The sequence below is a fragment of the Myotis yumanensis genome, unplaced genomic scaffold, assembly GCF_028538775.1.
Source record: "Myotis yumanensis isolate MYYU_CA2020_CCGP unplaced genomic scaffold, mMyoYum1.0.hap1 SCAF_8, whole genome shotgun sequence".
In the NCBI taxonomy this organism is placed as follows: Eukaryota; Metazoa; Chordata; class Mammalia; order Chiroptera; family Vespertilionidae; genus Myotis; species Myotis yumanensis.
The window spans coordinates 70,852,632-70,868,494 of NW_027223759.1; the positions used below are offsets into that span (position 1 = coordinate 70,852,632).

Below are 15,863 nucleotides of genomic sequence, written 5' to 3' on the forward strand. Positions count from 1 at the left end.
CACAGGTTGTTATAAGAGACATAAGGAGAATAATGACCTAGATGGGACAAAGGGCTTTCTGGATGAGAGAGACATGACTCTTAATCTCTGAATAGTTTCCTGGGTAAAGAGGTACAGAAAAAATGACAGGAGGAAAGGCATAGAGATGAGAAATGATGTGATAGGTGTGTTCAAGGGAGTGAGGGCAACTACAGATAGGGTCTCCTGCAAAGAGTGTGAGTGTTACTTCTTCCTTTCCAATTTGAATGCCTTTTATTTCTTTATCTTCCCTGATTACCGTGGCTAGGACCTCCAATACTATGTTGAATAGATAGGGTGATAATAGGCATCCTTGTCTTGTTCCTGACCTTAGAGGAAAGGTTTCAGCTTTTTACTACTAATTACATATTAGCTGTGAATTTGTCATATGTAGACTTTGTTATGTTGAAGTATGGACCTTCCATACCTACCTTGTTGAAAGTTTGTATTGCAAAGGATGTTGAATTTTGTCAATTGCTTTGTCTGCATCCCTGTGATAAATTCCACTTGGTCATTGTGTAAATCCTTTTAATGTATTACTGAATTTGGTTTGCTAATACTTTGTTGAAATTTTTTACAATTGTTCCTTAAGGATATAGGCCTGTTTCTGTTGTTTGTAGTGTTTTTGGTTTAGGTATCAGGGTAATGTTGGTGTCACAGAATGAGTTGAAAGTATTAATTCCTCTTTATTTTTAAAAATAGTTTAAGAAGGATAGGTATTAATTCTTCTTTAAATGTTTGGCAAATTCACCTGTGAAACCATCTGGGTCTGGAATTTTATTGTTGGGAGTAATTTTTATTACTATTTCAATTTAATTGCTAGTAATTGGTTTGTTTAGATTTTCAATTTCCTTTTAATTTAGTCTTGGGAGGTTATATGCTTCTAGGAATGTATGCATTTCTTCTAGGTTGTCAAATTTGTTGGTATATAATTAATTGTTCATAGTATTTTTTCATAATTCTTTGTATTTCTGTAGTGTTGGTTGTAAATACTCCTCTTTCATTTATGATTTTATTTTGGGGAGCTCTCTCTCTTTACTTGATGAATTTGGCTAAAGGTCTGTTGATTTTTTTCAAATAACTTAGTTTTATTTATCTTTTTTTATTGTTTTTAAATTTTTTATTTTGCTTATTTTCTCTCTGATCTTTATTATTTCTTTCTTTTTATTTATTTTAGTTCACCTTTTATCAGTTCCTTTGGGTGCAAAGGAACTTAACTGTTAGATTGTTAATTTGGAATTTTTCTTGTTTCTTGAGGTGGTCCTGGATAGCTATGAACTTTTCTTGTATAACTGCTTGTGCTACATCCTATTTCAGTTTTCTCAAGGTGGTTTTTTTATTTTCTGTTTGACTTCTTTTTGATCCATTGATTGTTAGTAGCATATTGTTAGTTCATATTTGTTATATTTTTTCCATTTCTTCCTGTGGTTGATTTCTACTTTCATGCCATTGTGTTTGGAACAGATGCTTGATATGTTTTTAATCCTCTTAATTTTTGAAGCTTGTTTTGTGGCCTGATATGTAACCCATCCTGGAGACTGTTTCATGTGCACTTGAAAAAAAAAAGTGTTCTCTGTAGTTTTTGGATTAAAAGTTTTAAGATATCTATAAAGAGTATCTGGTCTAATGTGACATATACTAGAAATGCCCTTATTTTCTTATTAATTTTCTGTCTACATGATCTATTAATTGATGCAAGTAGGGTATTAAAATTGCTACTATTATTGTATTAATGTGAATTTCTCCCTGTATGTTCATTAATATTTGTTTTATATACTTAGGTGCTCCTCTGTTGGGAGTTTAGATCTTTATAACATGACTTTTAGATGGCAAGAATGCATATAGTCATGCTTGATCATTGATTCACTGAACTTTTGTAACTATATGGTCCAAACTATTGCACTGGATTCTGTGGAACTAACTAGGAAGGTAATATGGAGCCTTCCTTTAATGTATTCCCAATATAGGTTGAGGAAAAACTACAACTTTACTATAAAATGATAGATAAAGTATAGGGCTTCTGAGTATTTATAAGAGGTTTGGGTGATTGATTTTCTGGGAAGTTTGAAGTGGGCTTCTTGGTAATTTTGTATCTCCTACAATACACTCAATAAAAATTACTAATTTATATAATTATTAATTTTTAACAGGACTTGTTCTGAAAAAAAAAATTCATTGTGTTGTTTTTTTTCTGAAAGACCAAGCAGAGCACAATTATATATCTATTTGTTGTCACATTAGCTGTGACTCAATCATAATAAAGTAAAATTATATCATTTTCAAACAAGAAAATAATCATATTATAAGTCTTGTATGTATCTGTCACCTGAGAATTAGATAATATGCATTTAATTACCACTGAGGACATAAATTTTGTTGATTCTTTAATAATGTTAATAATAATTTATTATTATCCTTAAAATTATTTTTGACCTGCCATTAAGTACAATAAATACTAATAATTTTAATCACTTTTTAGAGCAAATTTTCTGTGTAACTTTTAATATTAAGCTTAATTTTGCCTTTCTGAAAATGTGTGATTCCACTGTGTAGCCAAATCTTTTAACTTTTAATATAACAAATTCATAGAAATGTATATTTGAAATACATAGAAATGTCTGTTTATTTTCCTACCCCTTTTATTATTTCCTTGAGTGAGGTTAATTAAAATTAGATTTTTCTCCTTTTGCAAAGGAACTACCAAAATATTTTCTTTTTAGATTTATATTTATAAAGATGATACTCTGTCAAGCTAAACCATGCTAAAATTTCAAAGACACAATTACCAAACTTATCAGCTTATGTAATCTTCATTTTGATACATCATAACTTTTAATTTTAATAGTTAATATTTTATTATATTTATTTTGTAGTAGACATTAAGTGCTTTAACAAATATTGATTTATTTAGCCCTTATAACAACTCTATTATTCTCAATTGACATATTGGGAAACTGAACAGAAATCTATAATAATAAAAACATAATATGCTAATTAGACTGGATGCCCTTTCAGATGACCAACCGGGCGAGCCTGGGCTGCAAGGAAAGCTTGAGTCCTGAGTGCCAGAGGGAAGCCGGTACCAGCAGCTGAGGGAAGAAAGGCCTACTCTTGCACAAATTTCATGCATCAGGCCTCTAGTATTAAATACCTTTCTCTTGTCATAGAGCCATTCAGTACTGGAGCTGAGATTTTTTTTTTTTAATTCTTTATTGTTTAAAGTATTACATATGCCTCCTTTTTCCCCATTGACCTTCCCTGGCCACTCCCACTCCCCCAGCACAGGCCCTCACCACTCTAGTGTCTGTGTCTATTGGTTATGTTTATATGCATGCATACAAGTCCTTTGGTTGATCTCTTAACCACCCCCCTCCAACCTCCCCTGCCTTCCCTCTGAGGTTTGACAGTCTGTTGGATGCTTCTGCTGAGATTTTAAACTCAGAACATCACAACACACCATCTAAGCTTTTAGTTATTATGCTACATGCCTCTCTTCAGTAAACTTCTTTTTAAAAAAATATATTTTTTTGTTTTTTTTACAGAGACGAAGGGAGAGGGATAGAGAGTAAGAAACATCAATGAGAGAGAACATCGATCAGCTGCCTTGTGCACACTTCCTACTGGGAATGTGCCCACAACCAAGGTACATGCCCTTGACCAGAATCAAACCTGGGACCCTTCAGTCTCCAGGCCAACGCTCTATCCGCTGAGCCAAACCAGTTAAGGGCTTCAGTAAACTTCTTGTTAGTTTTTTTACCAAGGGTGATGATAAAAAAAATACAAATATATTTGCTGGAAAAGCCTCTGTTTTTAAGGTGTGTGCTCCATCTTTGTCTGATTTGCTAATTTGAAGCATCACATAGAAACCAGAAACCAGGCATTTGAGGAACACAATTTCTGTCTTTTCCTCATTTGAAAATAAAATACAATGGCAGTGTTTTCCGGAACAGGCTGATGGTTTCCTGAAGAAATGTCTGAGTAGGTGTCCCCTAAAGATATATCTATTCAACATGCTGTCTCAGTTTTACAGCTTAGCTCTGGAAGTTCAAAGCAGGATAAATTAAAACAATTTCTCCTTGGAGCTGCTATCAGTCCTCTTCTAATTTGAAGAAGATGAGAGTGTGACAGCACAATTGTGTTCTCATATGTTACCTGAAAGTCAAAATTAGGCACATAAGGACTGTCAGAATTAACTTCATGAATATGAGAAACAGCACAGTGCAATTGCTTTGGAGAAAAAAAAAGAACAATCAATGCATAAGGAAATGTAAAAGACTTTTTTTGGTTTGTTACCCTGAGCGGAAAAAGTTCAAAACTTAAAAATGGAATTGCTTTTATAAAAAGTATGTTTAATGCAAATTTCATTCAGAACACAAAAGCAAAACAGGCATATATTGCTTATTTGATAAAAGAGTAATTTAAAAGAGTATGTACATTATCCAAGGTTTCATAACATTGTGCCTTAAGGGGATTAAGCTATCTAAAACTTTTGAAGTCTACAGATTTGATTTTATTTACTCACAAGGATGGAGTTCTTAGTGATTTTTTGCTCTATGAAAATTTCCCATTAGCGTTTGTATTGATTTGCCTTTCTCAAAGTGAAAGAAACAAATGTAATTCATTAGCATTTTAATATTGAATCCCTTTTAATATGGAATTTTGAGGACCTAGGTCCTTATTAACCTCTGAAATGTTTGAAGAAATGCTGTCAAAGTTGGAAAATAATAGAAAGCCAGCTCAACCTATATCTGTACCCAGACATCTGATAAATTCAGAAGCAGTTGTCATCATAGTTTTTGCTTACCGCTTTTCTATAAACGATATTGTTGACCCTCCCTCCTGAAATGAGGATGTCCACATTCATTAAATTGGTTTTTAATCTGGACTAGGTTTCCATGAACTATATCATACATATCTCCTAATCCATATGCTACCTAGTCTTCATAGATAGCCAAAGTCTTTTTTACTGAAGCCTTCTCTGATGGCCTTGGCTGACTTTGCTTTCCCCTCCATTTCTATAATTTTGATAGTCTGCTCCAGAGGTTTCAACTGGTGGGTCACGACACTGAATGTGCCAAAAATGGGGCATGATTGGAAAGTAGCACCGTACCAGCATTCTAAACCTTCCTTTTTTATTGTAAAATTTACTAGTTTAAAAATATTTCCCTTAAAGGCATGTGTTTATTTACTATTTTATTAATAAATTATTTACTTATAAAGAATATGTATTATTACTGTATTCAATATTGTGATTTAATGCATTTTAGAATGTACACCCAAAATGAAATCTGAAACGATGAGTAACAAAAACAAAAACAAAGAAAAATTGATTTAAAATGTTTTGCATTGCCTTAGATTTTCTTGGTTTTGGTAGCCACTCTCTACAGTGTGTATGTATATCCGATTTTGATGTCACTTATCTATAACATGTGACTTGATATGTTAAATACATATCTATATCTATATTTATCTATCAATATCTATAGATGATAGATAGATATATAGAGATAGATATCAATTTGTCCTAAAATTATTTTATGTAAATTCCAAAAATGGAGGAATTGCAATGAGAAAAACAATTTAGATGGTAGAAATAAGTGCTAAGAGAAAAATTGGGGGGAAATAACATGAATCTAGAGCTATAATGCATATTGTAAAATTTTGTATTTTTGCTAGTAGTTGGCAGTAAATTTATACTCCATTTAACTAATTTAGTTACTATAATTTAATTAATTACAGTGTAAAGAGAATAAAATATATAATAACCAGTGCAAAGAGAAATATGATCAATTTTAGTGCTCACAATGTCTATATAGTTTAAAATCTTTAAATAATTGAGTGAAGAAACATACCTGTGGCACAGGATACACGTGTAGCTCAGGCAAAGCCAGCTTGATTGGAAGTGGAAATGCATCAGAGTAAAGGAATTTTCTTGTGAGCTGCCTTGATTTGGCGTGATTCTGGCACAAATTAAAGAACAGATCTAGGATTAGAGATATGGCAGAATCAACTGAACAGATTCTTTTTCAAATGTGTTTTGTTTTGTTTTTTCAAGTTGAAGTCTTCCCCCAACTGGAGTGGGGAAAAAAATCCCCAAATCTGATATTCTAAAAACTATGTCTAGCTCACATCTTCCTCTTCTTTCCTTAAAAATTTACTTTAGTAGTGAGCCATTAATATCAATGAGATTGTAATGGGAGTGAAGATGGGATGTGGGGGGAAGGGAGTAGTCTTCACAAGATCTTGGACCCTGTTAAATAACAAGTGCTATTCTTTTTATGTATACCACTGATGAGTTAACTAGGAATTCTCATGATGCCCAGACTAAGCAATTTAAAATCTCTGTTGGGTGGCTGCAGGTTGTTTTTTGTTGGTGGTGTTTTTTACATTTTACTAGGCAATTTTAATGGGCAGCCATTTGAGAATTACTGAACTCTAACCATGTGAAGGCAGACCTGTTGCTGAATTTGGGGACAGTGGTTAGAGAGGGTTTCTTTTATGAGTAGTCAGAAAAGGGAGGCAATGATACGTTGAGATGAGAGGATAGACACTGAGAGGGCAAGACAGGATCTGGGGATACACCATGGTGGGTGTAAACAGAGTACCTTTTAGAATAAGGATGCCTAAGCTTTAGTTTGAAGTTTTGATGCTGTTATAATATACCTTCCTATCCTATGTTTCTATAATTCTGAGGCATTGTTTGTACTTCATGTCTGTATCAATAGTCCTGCCTGTGAATATGGGTGGCAGAATAAGAAATGGACTGGGGAAAAGGACTAAATCAGGGATCTGTGTTGAAATGACACAGCTCAGGAAATAAAATATTGCTTTGAGATGCATGATTACTGAAAAATGTAGGAATGATATGAGAAAGTCTATTCTTCACCCAGATTAGATACAGTGATTTCTGAAAGAGCAAAAGATGGGGTTTGGATTAGAAGTAACTGTCACATCTGCCAAGGTTTTAGAATAAAAATCAGTTTGGAAACTATTAGATAAGCTGGCAAAATTAATGATTCACAGGTCCTTAAGATAGCCTTCCTAAAAGTAGCAACAGTTATATTTCTGGGCCTACCTGTTAAGTTCATAGCTGCATAAATGACAATAAAAGCCATGGAGAGTGCTTATACTTATGCCCTCAAATGAAGAAAGGTGTCTGCAACCAGGTAATCTCGAAGTGGTATTTAATAATCAAGGTCTAAGTAAAAGTTGATGGCTGGAGAGGGGACAGGGGAGGGACATTGTTCTTTCTAATCCCGAAGATCAAAGTTAAAGTGAAATTCTGTATAGGCATCAGTACCAGGAGTTTATATGGACTGCATACAGTCAAGCCTTATTTGTATACTAGTGGCCTGGTGTATGAAATTCGTGCATGGGGGAGAGGGTGTTCCTCAGCCCGGCCTGCATCCTCTCCAATCTGGGACCCCTCAAAGGATGTTCTACTGCCAGTTTACAGGGATCAGGCCTAAATCGGCAGTCGGACATCCCTCTTGCAATCCAAGACTGCTGTCTCCTAACTGCTCACCTGTCTGCCTGCCTGCTTGCCCCTAACCACTCTGCCTGCTGGCCTGCTCACCCCCAACTTCCCCCTGCCGTCAGCCTGCTTGCCCCTAAATGCCCCCCCACCAGCCTGATCACCCCCAACTGACCCCCTACTGGCCTGTTCACCTCCACCTTCCCTCCCCACTGGCCTGCTTGCCCCCAACTTCCCCCCTGCTGGCCTGCTCACTCCAAACTGCCCCCCCCTGCTGTCCTGATCACCTCCAACTGATCCCCACTGATGGCCTGCTTGCCCCCAACTGGCCCCCCTGCTGGTCTGCTTACCTCCAACGGCCCCGCTCCCCACCAACCTGGTCACCCAATAACTGCCCTCCCCTCTTGGCCTCTAACCACCTCTACCTCAGCCCCACCACCATGGCTTTGTCCAGAAGAACATCCGGAAGGTCTCCAGGAAGGTCTCCCAGTCTAATTAGCATATGACCCTTTCATTAGTATAGATAGAGGCCTGGTGCACGGGTGGCGGCTGGCTGAATTGCCCTGAAGGGTGTCCCAGATCAGGTTGGGGGTTCCCTTGGGGCATGGGGTGGCCTGGGAGAGTGGCCTGTGGTGGTTTGCAGGCTGGCCACGCCCCCATGGGGTGAGGGTCCCTGCTGGGGTGCCTGGCCAGCCTGGGTGAGGTGCTGATGGCTGTTTGTGGGCTGGCCAAGCCCCGCAGCGGGGACCCTCACCCCATGAGGGTGTGGCCAGCCTGGGTGAGAGACTGAGGGCTGTTTGCAGGCTGGCTGCACCCCCTTCAGGATAGGGGGTCCCACTGGGGTGCCTGGACAGTCTGGGTGAGGGGCTGATGGCTGTTTGCAGGCTGGCCATGGCCCTGGGAAACCCAGGCTTCCATACTCTCCTTGAGTGGAGGCCACAGCGGCTGGAAGCAGGTATCTGGGATTTATTTGTCTTCTATAATTGAAACTTTGTAGCCTTGAGCAGAGCCCACAGCTGGCCAGGGCAGGTGGGAAGCTTGGCTTCCTCCATCGCCAGGGGCAACCTAAGCCTCTTGTTTGCTCCAGCTCTGTGGCCGCCACCATCTTGGTTGGATTTATTTGCATACTCACTTCTGATTGGCTTGTGGGCATGGCTTGTGGGTGTGGCTTGTGAGTGTAGCAGAGGTACAGTCAATTTGCATGTTTCTCTTTTATTAGATAAGACAACAACAAAAGTGAAAATGAAACAAGGGAACTCTACCTACTATAGTTATCCTATGGCTCAACAATTTACCTGTGGGTCTGTACCTAACAGAAATGATAGCATATATTCATGAAAGAAATGGACAAAAATGTTCATATTATTCACAATAGGCAGAAATTAGACACAACCTGAACATCCAAAATAGGTAAATAGTTTATGGTATTTTCACACCAACAAAAAGCAAAGTACATTCAATGGAAAAAGTGGATTTGAAAGTCATAATACCGAATAAGAGAAGTCAGATAAAGAGTATATACAGAATGATACCATTTATCGACAATTAAGAAAACTAATTTCTGCTGAAAGAAGTCAGGACAGTGGCTGCCCACTAGGGAAGAAGAAGGCTTCTGAGGTGAGGTAGCAACAAAAGGGCTGCTGATAGTGATCTAAATCTTAATCTGATTGGTGGTTACATGGCTAAGTTCCATATAAAAAAGTTAATCAACCTGTACACTGAATAATTGTGCACTTAAATATGCATAAATTATACATTATAAGGGTATAATTTTTTTTTAATCCTCACCAGAGGATATGTTTCCATTGATTTTTAGAGAGAGAGTGGAAGAGAGAAGAAAAGACCGAGAGAATTATTGGTGTGAGAGAAACACATCAATTGGTTGCCTCCTGCGTGAGCCCTGACCAGGGCCCAGACCGGGGAGGAGCCTGCAACAGAGGTACATGCCCTTGACCAGAATCGAACCTGGGACACTTCGGTCTACAAGCCGACACTCTATCCACTGAGCCAAACTGGAGAGGGCTTTAAGGGTATAATAAACATGAGACAATTTGCCTCAGACGGAAGTCTTTAATGGTATATCAAAGTATATGTTTTAATCCAGCTTAATACACTTATCACTGGCTTGAATGAAGTTAAAAATACCTACTTATTAAATGTGTGGATATCACAGAAATAATTCATTGGATAACATATCATTTTTAAAAATGTCAACAGTTAGGGCCCCTGAACAAATTTAATGAGCTGGCATCTGATAGGATAAATGTAAAGTTCTGCAGCTAAAAAAATGTGCCCCAGCCTGGCGGCTCAGTTAGTTGGATCATTGTCCCATACACCGAAAAGGTTGCAGGTTGATTCCAGGTCAGGGCTTATACCTAGGTTGTGGGTTGAATCCCTGGTCAGGTTATGTACAGGAGACAATTGAACGATGTTTCTCCCCCACTCTCCCTTCCTTCCTCCCTCCCTCCCTCCCTTCACCTTCCTTCCTCTCTCTCTAAAATCAATAAACAGCCTTTGCCAGTTTGGCTTAGTGGATAGAACATAGGCCTGTGGACCAAAGGGTCCCAGGTTCAATTCCGGTCAAGGGCCTGTACCTTGGTTGCAGGCTCCTCCCCAGCCCAGGCCCTGGTCAGGGCTCGTGCAGGAGGCAACCAATTGATGTGTTTCTCTCACATCGATATTTCTCTCTGTCTTTCCCTCTCTACCACGCTCTCTAAAAATCAATGGGAAAATATCCTCGGATGAAAATTATAAAAAAAATAAAAATCAATAAACATATCCTCAGGTGAGGATTTAGGAAAAATGTGGCTTAATAGAAGCATAGTAAACTAATACATTATATTTTACCTGGTTGTTTTTTCATGACTGTATGGCATTTTCTAAAACAGCTTGTAAATATAAGCCAGGAAACATGATTTTGAATTTCCTAGAACTCAGAAGTACAAGTTAACACAGAGTCCAGTGTGCTCACAACAGGTGATCAGTAAGTGCTGGTTAATTAATCATGAGAAAATAGATACCTAAGGGTGGAAATACTTTAAGAAACCTGTATTCCTTGTTTCCTATTTTCAGACATGATCTGCATACTCCATCCTCTGTAGGTGGTTATCACTTCAGCTCAACTCTATAGTTTAAATTTTCTCAGTGTTAAAAAGCCTCTCCCTTGTTTTACAGACAATTATGACATGTGGCTTTTTAAAATTTCTGACTGTAATTACAGTGCACAATAGCTGGCCACCAATATCTGTATAGTTATCCTTGAAAATGGTTACCAATTATACTATTTGTCTTATATCTGTGGAAAGCTAATGTGACTGTTTTAGCAAAGTTGGGTCAATTGCAGTTGCTATTTATGAAAAATCTCACAGTCTATTTCTAAAAATAAAAGAAGAAATTTCTGCTCAATAAGATAGTAAAGGTATGTGCAAGATTCAGCTCTATACATGAGAAAGAATGTTCCTGATTAAATGGAATAAAAATTTGCAGGGATGGCAAAGCCATTAGAATAACACAAAAGTAAGAGTCACATGTAAAATTAGTGTCCTTTTTTCTAATATTTATAAAGATTGTTGTAAATGTCTTCTTTGAACTCCTACAAAAATGTCTGTACTACTTATATTCTGCTCATGCTATACTCTTGTTAACCGTTAGTCATTTTTTATATCTGCATACTACCCTCTGTTGTTTAATGAGCTTTGAAAGCTTCTAATGGTAATAGCTGTGTCTTCCTTGTATCCACTCCTAGTCAGTCTTCGTATATCACATTTGTTCACTTATTCACCAAATGTTGACTTAGAGCTTACTATGTGTCAGGCAATATTCTATCTGCCAGGAATAAAGCAGTGAACAAAATAATGTCCTAGACCTCAAAGAGATTATAGTTCTCTGAGACAAGACAGACAGTAAACAAACAAACAGAAACAATAAATATGTAATGTGTTTGCAGTAATGCATGCCATACAATGGAGAAAAATAGATTTGGTAATGAATATAGAGAATAGCAAGGGAATAATTTTATGGAGTAGTCAGAGGAATTTTCAGTAAGAAGGGGACTATTTAAGCTAAAACAGAGTCATGCAGATATTGAGGAGGGAATGGGGAGGGAAGCATTCTAGTCACAAAGAAATGTAAAGAACCTTTGACTAGCCTGGCCAGCATAGCTCAGTGGTTGAACCTATGAACCAGGAGGTCATGGGTTCCATTCCCGGTCAGGGCACATGCCCGGGTTGCAGGCTCAATCCCCAATAGATGGCATGCAGGAGGCAGCTGATCAGTGATTCTCTCTCATCATTGATGTTTCTCTCTCTCCCTTCCTCTCTGAAATCAATACAAACATATATATATTTTTAAAAAAGAACCTTTTACTGGACAGCATTAGGCTTATTTCAAGAAGAGGAAATTCTGTTATTAGAGATGGTTGATTGAGGGGGATAGTGGAAGGATATCAGGTGAGAGAGTGTGGAAGGATGTGGGTAGGTCATGAATGTTAGAGAGTTTGGGTGGAGGGGAGAGAAGTTATCTCATTTATTTTTACAAGGGCAGTGATGGACTCTCAGTGGAGAAAAGACTCATGAGGAAATGGGAGTGCTGAGACAAAGTGGAACCTGGGCAATAAGTTAGGAGGTTATTGCATTGCTCAGGCAAGAGGTAATAGTGACTTCCATTACATTATAAAGAGTAGAGAGGGTGAGAGGTGGTTGGAAGATGGATATGATTTGAAAGAACAATAAAAAGAGCCAAAACACCTGGTAAGAGATTGAATATGAGACTGTTTGATTATGGATTAGATGTGAAGTGTGGAGAAAGTGATTAGGAACAATGTAAGGTTTTCAGCCTGTGAAACAAAGGGTGGAGCTATCACTTATCCGTCACTGTAGCGGGGAAAGTTGCCATTGGAAGGCTGCAAGAGAAGCCTGTTTCACACCCAGAATTTGCCTTTTGTTTATCAAGATTGCCTTTTCTACATACAAGTGGGAATACAAAGTAGGCTATTGGATATATGGATCTAATGTTTGGACTTGGGTTATAATGCTTAATGCTTATGCAAAAATAATGCTTATTTTTACTGATTGATTTACTCTTTTAATAATGAAAACATTTTAACTAGTACTTTTTACAAAATTGGAAAAGTCAAACAAATCTTTGCTTTCCAGATATATATATTTGAAATGGCATATTTGTTCTGGTTCAAACAATTGTGTTTCTGAGTTAAATGTTGTTGAGGATAGGTGATATTTGGAATCATTTCTCAAATAAATAAAAATATTTCCATTATAATTCATTTGAAACAGAATTCCAAAACTTACTGATAAATGGTTTATTATACTAATTGCTTTTTCCTTACTCCCATAGTCTGTCACTGTGCCAGAGGGAAATTATATTGGTCTTAAAAAGATTTGTTCTACAAATGGCCATGTAGGTCACCACACAAACACTTACTTAGCTGGTGGCAAATTTATTATTTAATGATTTGTCCCCAATGTGTTTCTGGTGGCTGTATTTAAAATCATTGGACTATAATTGCTACCCTTTATGCATATGCATGCACATGTATTTTATTTATAACTTTTAGAAACATTTTTCATTAAAATAATCAAAAACACACTATATTTAAAGACTATAATAGCATAGAGCCATTCTTTAAGTATTTTTAAGACTATTTGTACAATGAGAGTTTGAAAAATAACCTAAGGAGTTTGTAGTTGACATTTGCTAAATTAGTGTCTCAGAAGGAGTAATTAAATGATAAAGCATTTTAAAGACTTCATACATCTTGAATGACCTTATACTTAAAATAGCCTTGATATAGCTGAAACGCCCTTATGTTTCTATCCTCTCTCTATTTTGAGACTTTATCGAGTTGATTATCTCCAGTAGTTTTATTTATTTATTTATTTAGAGGACTCAGACACAGGTATTAATGTGAAGAGAAAAATTGTTATCCAAAATAACATGGTTTGCTATCCAGATGGCAAATTCATGGGGGATAAGATAAGTATTTACTGAGTTTAAGTTAGAAAATGAAGAAAAAATAATAAAGGATGGGATAGGTCAGGGGTGGGCAACCTTTTTGTGAGTGCGTGCCAAAACCAGCAAAATCTCTGACTCAAAATTCTTCTGCGTGCCAACCCTAATTTTTTGAGAACATGTTATACCTACTTGATATCTCTCAAGGTGTACTATGTGAAGAACCTTGAAGAAACAATAAAATTCATTTGAGCGACAAAAACACAGTATATGATGATGAAAAATACATTTATTTTTTAATGTATACATGTACACTGATAGTCCGACAGAAAACTTTATGACTCCATTTGATATCATCAGTGGGACTTTTGCTGCTGCATCACTGATGACAGAGATTTTACATCAGGTTTATGTTTCGTGACCTTCAGAGAGATGCACGAGCTACTTTCATCTGTCAGGCTACTCCTGTGATGAGACTTAACAAAATTCATCACTGAGAACAAAAATTCACAAGCGTATGTGGATGAAACCAAAACACTGGTCAGATCTAGGAAGGCAGGGAGAGTTAAGGCAGAGGCATAGAAATTGCTCTTCCCCTCTCTCGTCAATCCATGTCTATGGTCTTTAAGATAACTTGTTATGTAAAATTATTTATTTATCTAAGATGCACCTAGACTGTATTTATCTGAAAAATAAAAAAGTCGATATTAAGAAAAAAATTGTAAATGGAAAATTATAAGAGAGGGTTTCTCGTGCCAACAAAAGTTACTGGCGTGCCATGTTTGGCACGCATGCCAGGGATTGCCCACCCCTGGGATAGGTCATTCCACATATATTTTAAAAACATTTAAAAATACATTTGACTAGGTTCTTTCATATTGTTTTATTATCTTTCTAACTATTTGTATTAGTGTATTATCCTGAAGAATACTTACTTATACATTACCACACCCGGGATATTAATTCCCAAATAGTGATGCAATGTGATCCTAATATGTACACTGATACTTTTTATAGTGTGTGTATTTTTTCTCTCTCTATCTTATCCATAGAAAATGATACCATCTACTGGACAGACATGGGCTTCAATAAAATTAGTCGAGCTAAAAGAGACCAAACTTGGAAAGAAGATATCATTACCAATGGCTTGGGAAGAGTGGAAGGGATTGCTATTGACTGGATTGCTGGTATAATCTATGACTTTTTCTGTGTTGTTTTGTGTGTGTGTGTGTGTGTGTGTGTGTATCACACTTACTTTTAAGAGCTCAATTTGCCTCATAAAAATTCTGAGTGACTCAACAATTTTTATTGTAGCCATAGAGGTAAATAGTCTCTTATTTTGGGCCTCATTCTTTATCTAATGCTTTTGAGCCTTTTGAAAAGTGTTTTTTGGGGTTTTTTTTAGAAGCAGATTATATAGTGTTATCTTTGCCTAAATCTACTGAGAGCTCCGTGAGGCAGGTAGACAGAAGTGTTACTTTTCTTGCCTGAAGTCTACAGAAAGCTAAAATATATTTCTCCTCTGATTGAGAGAAGTTTTAACTTATTTTTAACATATAAGTGTATCATTACATGGTTTAAACTACAGGTGTATGAGATTTAGGAAGTATTTGCATATTAGTTTATTTACAACTTTCTGCTGAGGAAATGTACACATTAAAAATATAATGTACACATTATATTGCCGAGACCGGTTTGGCTCAGTGGATAGAGCGTCGGCCTGCGGACTGAAAGGTCCCGGGTTCGATTCCGGTCAAGGGCATGTACCTGGGTTGCGGGCACATCCCCAGTAGGAGATGTGCAGGAGGCAGCTGATCGATGTTTCTCTCTCATCGATGTTTCTAACTCTCTATCTCTCTCCCTTCCTCTCTGTAAAAAATCAATAAAATATATTTAAAAAAAAAAAAAAAAAAAAAAAAAAAAAAAAAAAAAAATATAATGTACACATTATATATGAGAGTTTATATAATGCTCAGACAGTTAATAATTAAAGCCATAACTAATAAATAGTCTTCCTTCTCACAACTGTATCATAAACACATCTGTATTTCTTCTAGGTAACATATATTGGACAGATCATGGTTTCAACTTAATTGAAGTTGCAAGACTCAATGGATCTTTCCGTTATGTAATTATTTCCCAAGGCCTGGATCAGCCAAGATCTATAGCTGTGCACCCAGAGAAAGGGTAATTATAAATTTACATATCTCTTTTGAATTTTAAGTGAGTTTTCTAGTTTCATTAAAAATATCCAGACTTCCACATTAATACTTCTTTTTAGTTATAATGTTTAAAAAAAAAACAAAACACTCAAAAATAGCTTACCTAAGCAGGAATAAAGTTTATTTTCATTTGGTCACGTATATTTTAGTACATATTTGGTGGGATACATTTGTTATGCAGC

General features: G+C 36.7%; 1 protein-coding gene across 1 annotated transcript in view; it reads left to right on the top strand.

The window, feature by feature from the left end:
* The window catches only part of LRP1B (LDL receptor related protein 1B), a 1,706,338-nt gene that overhangs the window by 1,261,926 nt on the left and 428,549 nt on the right, over positions 1–15,863 (top strand). Inside the window, exons 36-37 of the mRNA XM_070423500.1 lie at positions 14,512–14,646; positions 15,517–15,646. Coding sequence (XP_070279601.1) covers positions 14,512–14,646; positions 15,517–15,646 — 265 coding nt within the window. The remainder of the gene's footprint in view (positions 1–14,511; positions 14,647–15,516; positions 15,647–15,863) is intronic.